This window comes from Pan paniscus, chromosome 4 (genome assembly GCF_029289425.2).
Source record: "Pan paniscus chromosome 4, NHGRI_mPanPan1-v2.0_pri, whole genome shotgun sequence".
Classification (NCBI taxonomy): Eukaryota; Metazoa; Chordata; class Mammalia; order Primates; family Hominidae; genus Pan; species Pan paniscus.
This window is the reverse complement of record NC_073253.2, coordinates 72,883,857-72,904,312: the sequence shown is the minus strand read 5'-3', so window position 1 is coordinate 72,904,312 and position 20,456 is coordinate 72,883,857. Positions and strand designations below refer to the sequence as shown.

Here is a 20,456-nt window from a genome sequence, read left to right as displayed (position 1 = left end):
TTTAATCCCTTATATATATGATTTGCGCAAATTTTCTCCCATTTCTCTGTAGATTGTCTTTTTACTGTATTGATTATCTCTTTTGATGCCCAGAACACCTTGGCGATATTTTAAAATCTCAGATTTTTTTTTTGTTGTTGTTGAACAGAGTCTCAGTCACCGTACAGTGGCACAATCTCGGCTCATTGCAACCCTCACCTCCTAGGTTCAAGCAATTCATGTGCCTCAGCCTCCCAAGTAGTTAGAATTATAGGTGTGTGCTACCACGCCTGGCTAATTTTTGTATTTTTAGTAGAGATGGGGTTTCACCATGTTGGTCAGGCTGGTCTCAAACTCCTGGCCTCAAGTGATCCGCCTACCTTGGCCTTCCAAAGTACTGGGATTACAGGCATGAGCCACCGTGCCTGGCCTAAAATCTCAGACTTTATCAAATTACTTTCTATGACTCAGAGCTTAAACTTCTGTTTTTTGGAATCGTATACAGCCTGATTTGGAACTCTCTCTCTGGCTTTTATGTATACAGTTGGCCCTTTGAGAGGAATTGGCTCCAGGACTCTCCTGCTGATCCCCAAATGCAAGGATGCTGAAGTCCCTTATATAAAATGGCATAGTGCTGTATATGTATAACACATACACCCTTGCTGGATGTTCATCATATTCATCTAGATAACCTCTATTTTTTGAAAGATACCAGAAATCTCTTTTCTAACCACCTACTTTCTTAGGCAGAATGGAATTGAGCACTGAACCCTGTGTATACTTCTGTTACAGCAACTGAAACATTTTCATTTGCCCATTTGTTTACCTGTCTTATTTTGCTTTTCTGGACTGACAGTTCTGTGTAAGCAGAGTCTTTGTTAATAGTTCTTTTATCATTAATCTAACCCAGTGTGTGGTATGTAATGAAATAATAAATGTTTGTTAAGTGAATGTTTAGTGAGTAAATGAAGGTATTAGTTCATTCTCACACTGCTATGAAGAAATACACAAGACTGGATAATTTGTAAAGGAAAGAGGTTTAATTGACTCACAGTTTCACATTTCTGGGGAGGCCTCAGGACACTTACAATCACGGCAGAAGGCAAAGGAGAAACACCTTCTTCATAGGGTGGCAAGACAGAGTGCAACATGCAAGCAGGGGAAATGTCAAATGCTTATAAAACCATCAGATCTTGTGAGACTCACTCTCAGGAGAACAGCATGGGGAAACTGCCCCCATGATCCAGTTACCTCCACCTGGTCCTGGGAATGTGGGGATTACAATTCAAGATGAGATTTTGGGTGGGGTCACAGCCGAACCATATCAACGAAGAAATGAATTAATGTTAAGTTAGTGTTATTAGATCTCCATAGTTGCACTAGAATAGACTTTAATTCTGGTTGCCTGCACTGGTAACTGTACTTCAGTGATTTCTGTGAGAAAATAGCACTCATTTTCAAGCTTCTTTTTGGCAGTCCTTACTGTCTTCCCCCAGCACCCAGCAACTTTGTAGCAGATCTTTGTTATTGGCTAGAGGTTTAATTATGGCTTATAGTTGTATGTGACCTTAGCCTAGAAGGGTTGTTTCTGATTTGTAAGTCATTTGAAATCTCTGTAAGGATGTTCATCAGATAGAATTGCTCATATTATTTTAGATATATTTACCATCATTGTTGTTATTGGGTGTAGACCACAGAGCCTGGGAAATAATCCTTTGGTTGGTTTTCAAAATTAAGCCAAAACAAAAAATGGTATATTTTCCTCTCTTCCATTAGGACTGTAGCTCTTGTTATGAATTCTGGTAATAAAGTACTTCATCGAAGTCAAATAGTTTATGATGTTCCTTGGCAGGAAAATCTTGAAAATATTTTACTGTTATAGCAAATTTCACACTAAGCTATATTTCAAAAAGTCATTAGTAAAAGTTCTGGAAAAAGAACAGTCACCATCAAGTGATGTGCTACCAAAAGATGGATTGCTACTATTTTAGATGATTTAGCTGTGCCAATTATATGGGATTTTTATGAGTTATGCCATGCATGACTTCCAGTAAAACTTTGATTTTAAATGTAAACATTCATTTAAATGGTTAATTCACTCCTAATATAAATACTAAGTTGTGTGTCCTTGTAAATTTTTTTAAGTGTTAGAAATTGTCTATATATAGGCACATTCTGCATTGAAATAAATGAAATAATTTTCATCCTATCTTTTTGGTGACAGTATTTCTATTTGCTGAGTGATGAAAAAGTAGTTATGAAATGAGGTACAAACTATGATAGATTCTTCTGTAAGTAGAACATTTCAAGTATTATCTTGGTTCTTGCAAGAATATTTAGCACTTACAAATGAGTTTTCATTATGTTCAAATGTGGTCAGCTGCAAAGAGAGTAGTGACTCAGATTATTCAGTGTAGGAATAGTCCAGAATTTGACCTTTAAATTGTTTTGGAATTTGTGTTTGAATATTGATATCTCTGAAAGAGGTATGTGCAGCACTTTCCACAGTATAGTAAACAAAACAGTAATGTCTTTGTCTTGAAAAAAACTGCAAATTCGCCAACTATTTCTTTACAGTCTAAAACAAAACTACCTTTATTTCTGTATTGTTGCAATCTTCAATCTGCTTTTAGTCTGGGATATAATAATTTGGTCTTAAAAGGTTTTCAGCTTTTGAAAATCTTAGTTATCTCTTGCCTCTCACTTACCAGGCTGGCCTGATGTGATAGCACCTGCTTTTCTTTATGGACATAATCATTACTCTAAAATTTGAGGGTTAATTAAAAATTACAGTCTAGTGTGATGAACAAGGTAGACAGTGGGCCATTTATTCATTTCTAAAACCTCTCTGTGTGTGTATGTATGTCTGCCATATACCAGCTTTTTTGTGCATAGGGGATCCAGAGATGATAAATAGATATAGTCTTTGAGAAGCTTATATTTTGCAGTTTGATAAGGGGGTGGTGGTGGGGGAGATAGGTAAAAAATTACAATGTATTATCATAAGTTCTGTGACTGAGATAAGGAAATGCCATAGAAATGCATAAGAGGGTCATTTAACCCAGTGTTTGAAATGTTGAGAAGTGCTTTGAGCAGCTGGTCACATCTGAATTGAGTTTTGAGGGATGAATAAAAATTAGCCAGGTAAAGAGGAAAAGAAGCCTGGAAAAACACTCTAAGATGATGTGACCAATATAGGAGGTAAGCCTTGGAATACATAGTGGCTATCATTTATTGAGCTCTACCATGTGCCAAACTCTGTTAGGAGTTTGAAACCACTTACTTCACTGTAACCTGTGGGGCAGGTGCTATTATTCATAGTTTGCAAATGAAACTGAGAGTCATAACTTTGCTGAAGTCATCACATGGTTAATTAATGGCATTGCTAGTTTAAAAAACTCTAGCATTTCTGGCTTTTTCTGTAGGCTATTTCCTCCCAGCAAAGGACAGTTTCAAGATGGAGGAGATAAATAGTTACCATGCTGTTGAAAGTTCGTGTATGTAGATTAAGTTCTGTAAAGTGTGCAGAGGGATTTATAGTGACTTGTTTGTTCATTTAGAACTATTTACTGAGAGCCTCTTATGTGCCAAGAACTGTGCTAAGAATTAGGAATAAAATGATAAATGCCAAAATTGAGGTAGAGGGTGAAAGAAAGTGGGGACACCGAGTGAAGCCATAGTTTGAAAAAGCGGGATTGCAGAAGAAAAGATAACGATTGAGCAATAAATTTTAGGGGAAGTCAGTAGTCTTTTAGTTTTTGTTTTTTTACTATGGTAAGTATTAATGCTTTGTTTATATGCTGAAGAGAAAGAGTCATAGCAGGGGAAAGATTAAGATAGAAAAAGCTGTTAGGTCACATGTTTAATTAAGTAGATGGTGAGATGATTCTTGAATTTGTAATAGACATATAATATTAGTAGGATTAGCCTGCTCTTGAGTAATGAGACTTGAATAAACAATGAAACCTCTGATTTAAATGATCACTGTAACCTCTTATGTCTGATTTATGCATTCCTCTTTACTGTCCCTCAGTTGTTCTGCCCATACTCCTGTCTATGATAGCATTCATTATACTGAAGTAGAGCCATTGATATCTCCCTGTTAGACCATATGCTTCTTGTGTGGGAGGGATGAGAAGAGACCGTGTCTGCTGCCACCTAACAACTGGTATAATCCCACTTCAGTAAATGCTTATTGAACCAATGAATCAGTGAATGATTTGGAGTTTCTTATTTTTACCATTTTTGAACAATATTCTTTTTAACTTTGAAGGGTTAAAAGGTATATAGTTACCCTGTGAAGGTTTTGTTGTTTGTTAGAAATTAAGTACTTAACACTTTAAGGTATGCCCCAGAATAGATAGAGAACTTAAAAAATTTTCGATGTTGAAAGGACCTTGTTGGTTATTTTTTAGGAAAATCTGTAATTATTATTTTATACATAGGTTACAATATGCTTAAAAATAATTTTTGATATTAAAGTATGGTAAGCAGATATATCAACCTTTTCGCTCCTCTTGATAAACTGTGATTTAAAGGAAAAATAAATTTCTAGTTTTTCTTTATGAATTATACTATTAACAACTACTGATTTATTTTTACATTTGGATTAAATTAAAATTTCAATTTATGTTGACAATAAGAGATAATTTTATAGAACCTAATGAGTTTCTTAGGTTTATCCTTTTAGAGATTTAAAATCAGTTTATCATCAGAGACCCATTGTAGTGTGTCTAGAAGTGTAGAAAAAAGATACTCTCACACTTTTTTGCTGTTTTTTTAAGCTTTGTGTTTAAAAACCAATGATACAATTTTAAAAAATTGTATTTCCTGTGAAATGTGTTGTGTAGTTCCCCACAAATATGTTATTTTACCGTTAATGTCATGGGGTTTTCTTGTTTCAGAATCCTGTTCACAAGATTCCTGATTCGCATGAGATAACGCTGAAGCATGGCACTAAAACAGTAAGTTTAAAAATCTAGTTTTTTCCTCTCTCAAATTACAGGGCTGTCATGGAAAAGTGAACTGATAAGATACATTTGTATTAAGGCTAATTATACAGTCAACTGATGACATAAAAGCTATAGACATTAAGGAAAAATAGATTACTTTTATGTTCAGTCAAAATAGCCATTTCCTTTTAGTTAAAATAGGAACAATTATTATCACTGTTATTGTTGGCTTTAAAAATCTCTTACTTTTTAATATAGGAACATTATAAGTGGAAGAAAGAAATGAAACTCAAACACAATTTTGCTTTTTATGGTGTGGGAAAATTTCTTACTACCTTTAGCTTTACTTCTGTATCAGTAAAAGGCATGAATTTGTTCATTTTTCAGATGAATGTTGAGATAAGAAATGAACTTTAAGTAGTTACTGTATGGCTCTAAGTATTTATTAATACTTAGTTTACAGATTGCATGTTTATATTGTTATATTTACTTATGTTTGAGTAATCTAAAATATTTAAAGATGAATAATATAGAATATTTGAGATGTAAGGTGAAATCATTGTATCTTATTGCAAAGCCACTACAAAGTAGTAGTTAAATGAGTGAAACATTCATATGAAATGAAAAAAATTATCTTTCCCTTTTCAGTGAAACTACTTTTTTCTAATTCACATGTAAAGAAGTAAGAAAATACATCCCATAATAAGAGGGAAATATCAATCAATAGAGGTAGACCCAGAAATGATATAAACAGGGTCATTCTTACAGTTTTTCTTTTGAAAATATTGTTTTCATAAAAATATTTATGTTAAATATAATGGGTTTATTGTTATTTTAAATGAAATGGAAAAGATGTAAAAATCTCTTAGTTTTAATTTCTAGTGGAAATAGTGATACATATAACTCACATAAACAAAACCTCTTTGGAGTCCTCATTCGTTTTTTTTTTTTTTATTTGTTTTTTTTTTTTTTTGAGACAGAGTCTCACTCTGTCACCTAGGCTGGAGTGCAGTGGTGTGATCTCGGCTCACTGCAAGCTCCAACTCCCGGGTTCATGCCATTCTCCTGCCTCAGCCTCCTGAGTAGCTGGGACTACAGGTGCCCGCCACCACACCTGGCTAATTTTTTTGTATTTTTGGTAGAGATAGGGTTTCACCATGTTAGCCAGGATGGTCTCGATCTGCTGACCTCATGATCTGCCTGCCTCGGCCTCCCAAAGTGCTGGGACTACAGGTGTGAGCCACCGCGCCCGGCCTGGAGTCCTCAGTAGACTTTAAGAATGTAGAGAGTCTTGAAATGAAACTATGTGGGAATTGCTGCCCTAAGACATCATTTCCATCTAATTCTTAATATATTTATTTTTTCTTAAATCAGGTTTTTTATATTTTTGTTCTGAAATTATGATGAAATTCTCCTTTTTGTGTTTTTAAGTAAATAAGGAAAAATTGTAGACTGAGTATTTAAAAGGAAGCTTTTCTGTCATCTAGTCTGGAGAATTTTACAACTGAGAGATGGGTCATGAGTTTCACAAGTTTGATTTAAATATTCCTTTTTTCGTAAATCAAGTTTTATCTTATAGAGAACCATAACTTAAAAAATACTCCAGTATGTTTTACACATTGAAAATCAATTAGAGTGTCTAATTATACTCTTGGCTTAACTCTTTTTTTTTTTTTTTGCAATCCTGCCTTTGTTCTACATGCAAATAAATTTATTTTTAAATAAATGTTGGATTAGAAGGTGACTTTTCTATCTGATCTTTTTTTCTTTTAAACGAGTTATTTTAAAAAGGTCCATAAGGCCAATCTTATTTCTTTCCTATATACTTTACATTTTAGTCCCCCCGTCCCCACCTTACAGGATTATTTAAAAGCAAATACCTGACTTCATATGATTTCATCTGTGAATATTTCAGTATGAACCTCTAAGAGATAATATTGGGCTGTTTCTGAATGTGCACACGTACACTCTTTCTGAATGTGCACACATACACTCTTTCCTACATAATACCGTCTTTATATATCTATTTTTTCAAAAATTATTTAATCTAATATCTCATTAGTGTTCAAATTTCCCCAGTTTTCTCATATATCTTTTTAGAGTCAGTTTGTTCAAATCAGTCTCTTAATGATGTCTGATGTACTCTTAGGAGAATTATCATCATGTTTATTTTTTATATCTCTATAAGATTTTGTGCTTTTTCTCCTTTTAGTGAATATTTAGTGAATATACTTACTATGGCATAATAGTCAACTGAACCCTTCCCACTGAATGTGATGATAAAGTCTAAAGCTTTTTGAAAGGAGGAGAGGGTGATACACATTAATTCTTTTAATATAAATGTTAAAACTGAAAATTTGTGCTCATTCTCAAGTTGGAACAAGACACTTTTTTTTTTTTGAGACAAAGTCTTGCTCTGTCACTCAGGCTGGAGTGCAGTGGTGCCATCTCGGCTCACTGCAGCCTCCACCTCCCAGGGGTAAGTGATTCTCCTGCCTCAGCCTCCCGAGTAGCTGGGATTACTGGCGCTCGCCACAACACCGGGTAATTTTTGTATTTTTAGTAGAGATGGGGTTTTGCCATGTTGGCCAGGCTGGTCTTGAACTCCTGACGTCAGGTGATCCGCCTACCTCGGCCTCCCAAAGTGCTGGGATTACAGGCGTGAGCCACTGCGCCCAGCCTCTGAGCTCTGTTTTCTATTTTTCTAATTACCTCCTTCATATCATTTTGGTAAATGATGAATCATATATACAGTCAGGAGCAGAGATCCTTATACTTCAGTCAATGGTAGCATTGAAAGCCTCATTTTGTAATTTTGCGTTTTAATTTGTCATCTTTCTTCTTAGTTAGGAGAACAGCCAAGTTTGCAGTTTATTCTGTTCTTCCTTGATAAAAAGGAATTTGTCTCATATTTGTCAGACTGCATGTTTGTTTTACATAAGATCTAACAATTTTTAGTTCTCCTTTCTTTTAAACAAATATTTAGTAGAGTTTGTATTTTGTGCCAGGTTCAGTGCTGGGCACAGACAAGGTCTCTGTCCATATGGTGCTTATACTCTTGAGGGAAGGACAGATACAGAATAGAGGAACCACAAATGAAGTTGTAATTTTATATTGTGTTGTAGTGAGATGAACACTGGTGGGGTTAGCCTTATTAGGAGGAGAAATAACTTTTAAATTGTAACAGGAGGGAAGAAGGATAGCATAATGAACGTAGAGGCAAGTGAGTTTGTAGGTGGTGGTAGCAGAAGTCACTTCTAGATTTTTAAAACTACTATTCATTTATTTTTGTTTTTGATTTTTTTTAAGACATTATTGTTCGGGCATAAAAAATGACTTTGTTTTCACTTGTATATTTTCCTTGACATCTTTAGAGTTCATGTCTAATTTTAACATAAGTATTATTATTTGTGTATGATTCCCTTATATTATGAAATCGGTATTTGCAAGTGCTAATTGAAATGAATATGTTATTTTGTCAGTATCTGACTTATTTAATTATAATTATATTAATTACATTTCAAGTCTATTTATTAGGAGAACTGATTTATAGAAACTTCCTTTATGTAAAACGTTGACTCTGGTCAGGTGCCGTGGCTCACACTTCTAATCCCAGCTTTGCGAGTCTGAGGCTGGCAAATCACCTGAGATCAGGAGTTTGAGACCAGCCTGGTCAACAAGTGAAACCCCTTCTCTACTAAAAAATACAAAAATAAGCTGGGCGTGGTGCTACATGCCTGTCATCCCAGCTACTTAGGAGGCTGAGGCAGGAGAATCGCTTGATCCCAGCAGGCAGAAGTTGCAGTGAGCCGAGATTGCACCACTGCACTCCAGCCTGGATGACAGAGTGAGACTCTGTCTCAAAAAAAACAAAACAAAAAAAACCTTTGATTCTTTTACTGTGTCCAATGTATGGTAATGGCATTAAATATTCCTAATGCAGTTCTTTTCTTCTTAGAGGGCAGTAGATCTAGGGACTCTCTGCTTTGAGAGAAAGCTACATATAGCTTAGGAACAATGAGTTACACATTGGATATTGATGTGTGAATTGGACCTAGGAAAGTTCACAGGGAAAGCAATTTTTTTTTTTTTTTTTTTTTGAGACAGGGTTTCACCTTGTTGCCCAGTTGGAGTGCAGAGCCGCGATCTCAGCTCATTGCAACCTCTGCCTCCCGAGTTCAAGCAATTCTTCTGCCTCAGCCTCTCAAATAGCTGGGATTACAGGCATGCGCCACCATGCCTGGCTAATTTTGTATTTTTAGTAGAGATGGGGTTTCTCCATGTTGGTCAGGCTGATCTCAAACTCCCAACCTCAGGTGATCCACCCGCCTTAGCCTCCCAAAGCGCTGGGATTACAGGCATGAGCTACGGTGCCTGGCCTGCAAATTTTTTTTTTTTTTAAGACAGAGTCTCACTCTGTCACCCAGGGTGGAATGCAGTGGCACGATCTTGGCTCACTGCAACCTCCGCCTCCCAAGTTCAAGCAATTTTTGTGCCTCAGCACTACAGGTGCATGCCTCCACGCCCAGTTAATTTTTGTATTTTTAGTAAAGATGGGGTTTCTCCATGTTGGCCAGGCTGGTTTCAAACTCCTGACCTCAAGTGATCTCCCTGCCTTGGCCTCCCAAAGTGCTGGGATTATAGGCATGAGCCACTGTGCCCGGCCGAAAGCAAATATTTTATGGAACCAATATAAGTACTATTATAATGTGATTAGTCACTTAAAAATTCAGCTTTAAAAATAATTGTTTAAGGTGAATATACCGAGCCATTTGACCATAAGGGACAGATAATTCTCCTTTGTTCTACTTTGTTAAATAGATTTCTTAAAGCTCCCTTGGTGTTACTCATTTTGGTAATTTCAGATTCATATGGTTTTCATTCAGTTATGATTATCTTAAAAGTTTTCCTCAGATTGTATGTTGAAAATGCTGAATTATTGTAATTATTTGTAAGATTTTTACTTGTACACTAAAGCAACTTGGTTTATCTTATGGAATTGCAGTGATAGCTATTCTGAGTACATGGTTGATGATTTGGGACAAAATTGTCAAATAGATTTAAAGTATTTTTCTTTATTGCAAAAGAATGAATATAGTAACAAAGTCTAATAATATGGAAGGCAACCATCCATTCCTGCTTTTCAGAAGTAACAGTAGTTGGTGGTTTGTGCTTCCAAGTCCTATAACATAGGGGGTGGGATTAAAGAACAGAAATGGGAGGTTATAATTGACCATATGTCATTTTGCTCCAGTCATTTTATTTTATTTTTTTAAAACCAGGTGTCTGCTTTGGGTCTGGATCCCTCAGGTGCCCGTTTGGTGACAGGAGGATATGACTATGATGTTAAGTTTTGGGATTTTGCTGGAATGGATGCTTCTTTTAAGGCATTTCGATCCCTTCAGCCCTGTGAGTGGTATGTATTCACTTACTTAATATCTTCATATTTGACTTAATATCTTCACATTGGAAGACAGTGCTGTTGGCTTTGGAATCCCATCTACAATGATTTGTATCAAAATACATTACGTTTATATGACTGTATACAGCCTTCATAATTTAAATGAAGTAAAACGAGCCTTACATTTCTTTTGTTTCATAAACTTATATTTTAGGCTGGGCACGGTGGCTCACACTTGTAATTGCAGAACTTTAGAAAGCCGAGGCAGGCGGATCACCTGAGGCCTGGAGTTTGAGACCAGAATGGACAACATGGCAAAAGCCCGTCTCTACTAAAATTACAAAAATTAGCTGGGCGTGGTGGCGCATGCCTGTAATCCAGCTACTCGGGAGGCTGAGGCAGGAGAATTGCTTTAGCCTGAGAGGTGGAGGTTGCAGTGAGCTGAGATTGTGCCACTGCACTCCAGCCCAGCAACAGAGAGAGACTCCATCTCAAAAAAAATTACAAAAGGCTAGGCACAGTGGCGCATGCCTGTAGTCCCAGCTCTTTGGGAGGCCAAGGTGGGTGGATCACCTGAGGTCAGGAGTTCGAGACCAGCCTGTCTGACATGGTGAAACTCCATCTCTACTAAAAATATAAAAACAAGCCAGGCATGGTGGCTCATGCCTGTAATCCCAGCTACTTCGGAGGCTGAGGCAGGAGAATCGCTTGAACCCGGGAGGTGGAGGCTGCAGTGAGCCAGGATTGCGCCACTGCACTCCATCCTGGGCGACAGAGCAAGACTCCATCTCAAAACAAAAAAATTAAAAAAAAAACAAAACTTTGTTTTAAAACATTCCAATTAATTCTGAGAAATGAGAAATTAACATATGTTAAGCCATTAACCAGGTACCAATCTATTTTGTACTGTTTAGGTATGGTCGGCTAGCATTATGTTAGAAAGGGCCTTCCATGTTGCTACAATGAGCCAGCCTTTCTCTTTTTTTTTTTTTTTTTTTGAGACAGGGTCTGGCTCTGTTGCCCAGGCTGGCGTGCAGTGGCAAGATCTTGGCTCACTGCAACCTCTGCTTCCTGGGCTCAAGACATCCTCCCACCTCAGCCTCCCAAATAGCTGGGACTATATGGGTGTGCACCACCATGCCTGGCTAATTTTTGTATTTTTTTCGTAGAGATGGGGTTTCACCCTGTAGTCCAGGGTGGTCTCAAACTCCTGATCTCAAGTAATCCACCTGCCTCGTCTTCCCAAAGTGCTGGGATTACAGGCATGAGCCACCGCGCCTGGCCCATAAGACACTCTCTTTTCTGTTTTTGACCATATCTGCTCTTGTGACATATTGCTTTCTTATGGTATCATTTAACTCAGCGGTCCCCAATCTTTTTTGCACCAGTGCCTGGTTTTGTGGAAGACAATTTTTCCATGGACTAGGGGTAGCGTGGAGGTCGGGGTGGTGGGATGGTTTCTGGATGAAACTGTTCTATCTCAGATCATCAGGCATTAGATTCTAATATGGATTGTGCAACCTAGAGGTCCCTCGCATGCGCATTTCACAATAGGGTTTGTACTCCTATGAGAATCGAATGCTATTGTTGATCTGACAGGAGCCGGAGCTCAGGTGGTAATGCTTCCTCACCCTCCCAACACCTGCTGTGCACCTGGTTCCTAACAGGCCATAGACTGATACCAGTCCATGGCCTGGGCTTTGGGGACTCCTGACTTAACTTGTTTCTTTATCTCCTCTCCAATATTTCCTGTGGAATATCAAAGGCTTTACCATAATTATATTGTATCACTTCAGATGGCATGTATTGTCTAGCTGTTTCACTGTTAGTGACTAGGAATTAAGGTAAATCCCTGGATTAAGGTAGTGACATCTGATTCCTTCATTGTAAAGTTAATATTTTATACTTGAGATAGGCAAGAACTTCGTAGAGAGATAGTTTGGTACTATGTAACTGTCCAGATACTCATCATTCTTTCACTTAATGAGCTTAGTGTCCATTGATGATTTCTTCCTGAATCGGTTATGTCACCAAGGGCTACAAATTGGTGATTTTCCTATTCTGTTATTTCATCTGCATTTATTTCCTGGCATCTTCTTAAAGAAAAACTTTTCCATTGATGTTCATTAGGGATATTGGTCTAAAATTCTCTTTTTTTGTTGTGTCTCTGCCAAAATCCTCAATAAAATACTGGCAAACCGAATCCAGCAGCACATCAAAAAGCTTATCCACCATGATCAAGTGGGCTTCATCCCTGGGATGCAAAGCTGGCTCAACATATGCAAATCAATAAATGTAGTCCAGCATATAAACAGAACCAAAGACAAAAACCACTTGATTATCTCAGTAGATGCAGAAAAGGCCTTTGACAAAATTCAATAGCCCTTCATGCTAAAAACTCTCAATAAATTAGGTATTGATGGGACATATCTCAAAATAATAAGAGCTATTTATGAGAAACCCACAGCCAATATCATACTGAATGGGCAATAACTGGAAGCATTCCCTTTGAAAACTGGCACAAGACAGGGATGCCTTCTATCACCACTCCTATTCAACATAGTGTCGGAAGTTCTGGCCAGGCAATCAGGCAGGAGAAAGAAATAAAGGGTATCCAGTTAGAAAAAGAGGAATTGAAATTGTCCCTGTGTGCAGATGACATGGTTGTATATTTAGAAAACCCCATCGTCTCAGCCCCAAAACTCTTTAAGCTGATAAGCAACTTCAGCAAAGTCTCAGGATACAAAATCAATGTGCAAAAATCACAAGCATTCTTATACACCAATAACAGACAAACAGAGAACCAAATCATGAGTGAACTCCCATTCACAATTGCTTCAAAGAGAATGAAATACCTAGGAATGCAACTTACAAGGGATGTGAAGGACCTCTTCAAGGAGAACTACAAACCACTGCTCAACAAAATGAAAGAGGACACAAAGAAATGGAAGAACATTCCATGCTCATGGATAGGAAGAATCAATATCATGAAAATGGCCATACTGCCCAAGGTAATTTATAGATTCAATGCCATCCCCATGAAGCTACCAATGACTTTCTTCACAGAATTGGAAAAAACTACTTTAAAGTTCATATGGAACCAAAAAAGAGCCCGTATCGCCAAGACAATCCTAAGCCAAAAGAACAAAGCTGGAGGCATCATGCTACCTGATTTCAAACTATACTACAAGGCTACAGGAACCAAAACGGCATGGTACTGGTACCAAAACAGAGATATAGACCAATGGAACAGAACAGAGCCCTCAGAAATAATATCACACATCTACAACCATCTGATCTTTGACAAATCTGACAAAAACAAGAAATGGGGAAAGGATTCCCTATTTAATAAATGATGCTGTGAAAACTGGCTAGCCATATGTAGAAAGCTGAAACTGGATCCCTTCCTTATACCTTACACAAAAATTAATTCAAGAAGGATCAAAGACTTAAGTGTTAGACCTAAAACCATAAAAACCCTGAAAGAAAACATAAGCAATACCATTCAGGACATAGGCATGGGCAAGGACTTCATGTCTAAAACACCAAAAGCAATGGTAACAAAAGCCAAAATTGACAAATGGGATCTAATTAAACTAAAGAGCTTCTGCTCAGCAAAAGAAACTATCATCAGAGTGAACAGGCAACCTACAGAATGGGAGGAAATTTTTGCAACCTACCCATCTGACAAAGGGCTAATATCCAAAACCTACAAAGAACTCTAACAAATTTACAAGAAAAAAACAACCCCATCAAAAAGTGGGTGAAGGATATGAACAGACACTTCTCAAAAGAAGACATTTGTGCAGCCAACAGACACATGAAAAAATGCTCATCATCATTGGCCATTAGAGAAATGCAAATCAAAACCACAATGAGATACCATCTCACACCAGTTAGAATGGTGATCATTACAAAGTCAGGAAACAACAAGTGCTGGAGAGGATGTAGAGAAATAGGAACACTTGTACACTATTGGTGGGACTGTAAACTAGTTCAACCATTGTGGAAGTCAGTGTGGCGATTCCTCAGGGCCTAGAACTATAAATACCATTTGACCCAGCCATCCCATTACTGGTTATATACCCAAAGGATTATAAATCATGCTGCCAAAAAGACAAATGCACACGTATGTTTATTGTGGCACTATTCGCAATAGCAAAGACTTGGAACCAACTCAAATGTCCATCAATGATAGACTGGATTAAGAAAATGTGGCACATATACACCATGGAATACTATGCAGCCATAAAAAATGATGAGTTCATGTCCTTTGTAGGGACATGGATGAAGCTGGAAACCATCATTCTCAACAAACTATCGCAAGGACAGAAAACCAAACACCGCATGTTCTCACTCATAGGTGGGAATTGAACAATGAGGACACATGGTCACAGGAAGGGGAACATCACACACCGGGGCCTGTCATGGGATGCGGGGAGGAGGGAGGGAGAGCATTAGGAGATATACCTAGTGTAAATGACGAGTTAATGGGTGCAGCACACCAACATGGCACATGTATACATATGTAACAAACCTGCACATTGTGCACATGTACCCTAGAACTTAAAGTATAATTAAAAAAGAAAAAAAGAAAAACTTTTCCTCATTAACTGATGTTATTTGGTTACCCTGAAATATAGTTACTACTGAAGAGGCAGGATAAAAGCTTAGTTATCTTTGTTTAGTTGCCCATTTTAAGCTTAAGGGCTGGTGGTGATAAATGAGTTGTTTCTGTTATTGGTGATGATTTCTTTCTTTTTTGAGTATCAGTATTTACGATTTTTAAATTTTCATGTTTCAGTCAATTGCAGTCATTATTCTTTTCGATGTTTAAATTGTCCTAGATTTGTCTAGTAGGAGTCCTTGCTGTATAATTTTGACATGACCTTATTAGTCTTTAAAACTTACTTGGTTTCTGGCACAACATGATGTAGGCTTCCTGTTACATTCCTTTCCAAGTCCTGGAATCAGTACTTCCCCGAGTAGCCCGTCTTTCTTTTTGTGGGAGTGGTATTTAGAGACCAAATCTGGTTGCTAGGCATGCTCATTGATATTGGGATGTTATTGCTTTTGACCTTTTGATGGAAAGAGGTAGAAAATATAGACGCGTATGTATTCATGCATATATGTGTCTATGTTTAAATTACAAGGTCACTTTGATATTTGTATTTCAATTTCAAAATATTTAGTAAACTTTTAAATTTCAGAATATTTTTAAATTTATAGATAAGCTACAAAGATAGTACAGAGTTTATGCATACACTTCACCCAGTTTTTCTTATGATTAACATCTTATCGTCCATTTGTCACAATTAAGAAACTAACAGTTACTATTGATGAATCTCCAAACGTTATTTGGATTTCACTGTTTTTTTTTTTCACTAATGATTCCTCCAAGATACCACATTACCTTTGGTCCTTGTATTTGTTTAGTCCCTGACTGTTTCTCAGTCTTTCATTGTTTTTCATGACCATGACAGTTTTGAGGGGTATTGGTCGGGTATTTTGTAGAATGTCTCTCAATTTGCTTTTGTCTGATGCTTTTCTCATGGTTAGATTGAGATTATGAGTCCTTGGGAAGAATATCACAGAGGTGAAGTGGCTTTCTTATTACATCATATCGGGGTACTTCTATCATGTTTTTTTAGGTTCTTCATGGTAAAGTTACTTTTTCCTTTCCTTTCCATATGCCATTCTTTGGCTGCAAGCCACTGAGTACTGCTCAAACTAGAGGCAGTGGAAAAATTCGGCTCCACTTCCTGGAGTGAGTAGTATTTAAATAAACTTTTTGGTTTTCTTGTGTATTTATTTTGTTGCTCAGCTTGTTTCAACTGTGGTGATTGGGAGCTCTTTTAGTTTGGTCTTTTGTCGCTTTGACATGCCTCCTTTCTTTCGTTTTTGGAAATACTCGCTTAATTTTTGATACTGCAGGACGCTCCAGGCCGGGCGCAGTGGCTCACGCCTGTAATTCCAGCACTTTGGGAGGCTGAGGCGGGCAGATCACCTGAGGTCAGGAGTTCAAGACCAGCCTGGCCAACATGGTGAAACCCCGTCTGTACTAAAAATACAAAAATTAGCCGGGCATGTTGGTGGGTGCCTGTAATCCTGGTTACTTCAGAGGCTGAGGCAAGAGAATCGCTTGAACCCGGAAGATGGAGGTTGCAGTGAGCTGAGATCGTGCCATTGCACTCCAGCCTGGGCAACGAGTGAAATTTTGTCTCAAAAAAAAAAAAAAAAAAAATCAAATGCTCCAGGCTATAGGTGCTTGTATTTTCCCTGCCCCAGTTCTAGAATGAGTTCTTTTCCCCAGGAGAAGTATATTAGCAAATAAGATCTAGGTTCTTTATTATTATTATTACTATACTTTTAAGTTCTGGGATGCATGTGCAGAACGTGCAGGTTTGTTACATAGGTATACACGTACCATGATGGTTTGCTGTACCCATTAACGCATCATCTACATAGCTATTTCTCCTAATGCTGTCCCTCCCATAGCCCCCAACCCCCTGGCAGGCCCTGGTGTGTGATATTCCCCTCCTTGTGTCCATGTGTTCTCATTGTTCAGCTCCCACTTATGAGTGAGAACATGTGGTGTTTGGTTTTCTGTTCTTGTGTTAGTTTGCTGAGAATGATGGTTTCCAGCTTCATCCATATCCCTGCAAAGGATATGAACTCATCTTTTTTTATGGATGCATAGTATTCCATGGTTTATATGTGCCACATTTTCTTTATCCAGTCTATCATTGATGGGCATTTGGGTTGGTTCCAAGTCTTTGCTATTGTGAACAGTGCTGCAATAAACATATGTGTGCATGTGTCTTTATAGTAGAATGATTTATAATCCTTTGGGTATATACCTAGTAATGGGATTGCTGGGTCGGATGGTATTTCTAGCTCTAGAAGATCTAGGTTCTTAATATGCTCATTGCTCCTGGGATGTCACTGCTTTTAGGCTGACTCAGCTGACAAAGCTAGGAAATACATGCATGTATATTATACTAACCTATGTATATAGTATATAGTGTTTTGTATCACTCTACATCCACGTTAACCTGAACACCAGTTCATACTGATGTTCTAACTCTAATCCAGTACTATGTTGATTTATTCTAACCTTCGTGCTTTTCTGTATCATCACTTTCCAATGGTGAGAAACCTAGCTTCCACTATCCATTTACTTATTCAGCCTCAGTATACATGTAAAGCAATTTAAGAATTGTTAATTGTACCTGTGTTCCAATTTAAATTTAGCGTTACAGAATTTTTCTTAATGTCTTTTAATTTGATATTCAAATTAAAAGATAGAAGTCATTTATAAGAAAACACTTATTGGTCAAGGGGTTGGCAAAGTTTTTTTATAAAGGGCCAGGTAGCATTTTAGGCTTTACAGGTCACAAATGGTCTTTGTTAAATTTATCTGTGTGTGTATATATTTATGTGTGTGTGTGTCTGTGTCTATGTGTGTGTTTGTGTGAGTGTATACATTTTCTTTTTCTTTTTGTTTTTTTTTGAGATGGAGTTTCGCTCTTGTTGCCCAGGCTGGAGTGCAATGGCGTGATCTCGGCTCACCGCAACCTCCACCTCCTGGGTTGAAGCGATTCTCCTGCCTCAGCCTCCTGAGTAGCTGGGATTACAGGCATGTGCCACCACGCCTGGCTAATTTTGTATTTTTAATAGAGTCGGGGTTTCTCCATGTTGGTCAGGCTGGTCTCGAACTCCCGACCTCAGGTGATCTGCCCATCTTGGTCTCCCAAAGTGCTGGGATTACAGACGTGAGCCATTGCCTCTGGCCTACTTTTTTCAAGAAAAGACAGTAAAATCTGACTTGATGCCTTGGATCTTTGGTTAAGAAAGAAAATAAAATCATTTTCTAGCTGTAATTTCTGTTTGATTGAGTATTCCTAGGGTCATCACTTGATGATTCCAGTAGTTTAAGAGTGCTGTCCAATATAACTTTCAGTGGTAATGGAGATATTATGTATCTGTATCATCCAGTATGGTAGTCACTCGTCACATGGGGTTACTGAATACTTGAAATGTGTTTAGTAATTCTAAGGAACTGAAATTTCTTAAAATCGAATTTTAATTAAAATGTATATAACTACACGTGGCTAGGTAGCTGCTGTTTTGGATAGTGTATATCTTGAGCCTCCCTTTAAGTGGCCAAATCCAGTGCACACAAACTACCACAATAGATAACAAGGTACCTCTAGACATAAAAATATGTGACTTAAGTTCAAAAACAGGAATGCTACTACCAAAAAGTCACTAAAGTTTAATGCAGATTTTTAAATGAAGAAAAAGTGAGGCCAGGTGTGGTGGCTCATGGCTGTAATCCCCGCACTTTGGGAGGCCGAGGCAGGTGGATCACGAGGTGAAGAGATTAAGACCATTCTGGCCAACATGATGAAACCCCATCTCTACTAAAAATACAGAAATTAGCTGGGTGTGGTGACACCTGCCTGTTGTCCCAGCTACTAGGGAGGTTGAGGGAGGAGAATCGCTTGAACCTGCAAGGCAGAGGTTGCAGTGAGCTCAGATGGCGCCACTACACTCCAGCCTGGCAACAGAGTGAGACTCCATCTCAACAACAACAACAACAACAACAACAACAACAACAACAACAAAAGAAAAAAGTGAAACATGTATATTTTAATATTTATTTTCCCCTCCAATTTCATTCTCTTTATTTTGTTGAATCATTGTTCTAGTTTGTGATTGTAACACCCAATGTGTATGTTAATGATCGCTGCTTGTGTTTTGCCAATTGCAAATTTGGTGAATGTACAGTAAATTCTCATTCAGCTGATACCTGTTGAATATGGGAGAGTCAAACTCTCATATGCCATTAGAAGCCTTTCTTTATTTTGAGACTGATTTTTTTTTTTTTTTTGAGATGGAGTCTGTCTCATGTTGCCCAGGCTGGAGTGCAATGGCATGATCTTGGCTCACTGCAACCTCCACCTTCCGGGTTCAAGCGATTCTCCTGTCTCAGCCTCCTGAGGAACTGGGATTACAGGTGCATGCCACCACGCCCAGCTAATTTTTGTATTTTTAGTACAGACGTGGTTTCACCATGTTGGCCAGGCTGGTCCTGAACTCTTGACCTCAGGTGATCTGCCTGCCTTGGCCTCCCAAAGTGCTGGGATTGCAGGCGTGAGCCACCATGCCCCTGCCCGACATTGGTCTGTTAACCTTTTAAATTACGTTTTTCACCCAAGTGAGAATCCACACATGCCTATAACTCAGCTAAATTCCCCCACATCTTTTTGTCACTGATCTGTATTATTCCTATATTATCCACAAAGATAACTTGAGGGAGTTTGTTGACTGTCTTGAAGATATGGAAACATAGTATGATGTTTTCAGACATCTCCTCACCTGGAATAGCAAACATCAGAATTTGTCTGAGATCCAAGAGGCAGCATCATGGTGAGTAAGTGGATATCAAAGAGGCAGTCACACTCAAAGAACGCTCCCATAGCTATTCAGGAAGGGAGATAGAAGTCCAAGTCTAGGAGTGAAGCTGAGGTAAATAAAGTATTCTGGATTTTGGGCATCTCTGACGAATTTCTCCAGAAGAGCTCTTTGGTGCTGTAGTATTCTTAGCTTCTTTCTCACTCACCTAGCACACTTTAAAAAGACTGACATTATGTGTTTTTTACTTGGTCTATCAGTATAAAAATTGAATTTAAAAAAATGCTTTTCTTTTGTTGTTAAGCACCGTTTATTATTTGATATACATTATTTACCTGAATATATTTTTCTTTCTTGCCGAGACCAGCTCTGTCAGGGAGACCCTAACCCAGTGGCACTAGAGAAATTAAAGACACACACACAGAAATATAGAGGTTTGAAGTGGGAAATCAGGGGTCTCACAGCCTTCAGAGCTGAGAGCCCTGAACAGAGATTTACCCACATATTTATTAACAGCAAGCCAGTCATTAGCATTGTTTCTATAGATATTCGATTAACTAAAAGTATCCCTTATGGGAAACGAAGGGATGGGCTGAAATAAAGGGATGGGTTGGGCTAGTTATCTGCAGCAGGAGCATGTCCTTAAGGCACAGCTCGCTGATGCTATTGTTTGTGGTTTAAGAATGCCTTTAAGCAGTTTTCCG

At 38.0% G+C, this 20,456-nt stretch overlaps 1 protein-coding gene across 2 annotated transcripts in view; it reads left to right on the top strand.

Annotated features, from left to right (window-relative positions):
- WDR70 (WD repeat domain 70) overlaps nucleotides 1-20,456 on the top strand; it is a 365,730-nt gene that overhangs the window by 52,058 nt on the left and 293,216 nt on the right. For both annotated transcript variants that reach the window (XM_034960155.3, XM_034960154.2), the window contains exons 6-7: nucleotides 4,884-4,943; nucleotides 10,214-10,347. In XM_034960155.3, the coding sequence (XP_034816046.1) occupies nucleotides 4,884-4,943; nucleotides 10,214-10,347 (194 nt within the window). The remainder of the gene's footprint in view (nucleotides 1-4,883; nucleotides 4,944-10,213; nucleotides 10,348-20,456) is intronic.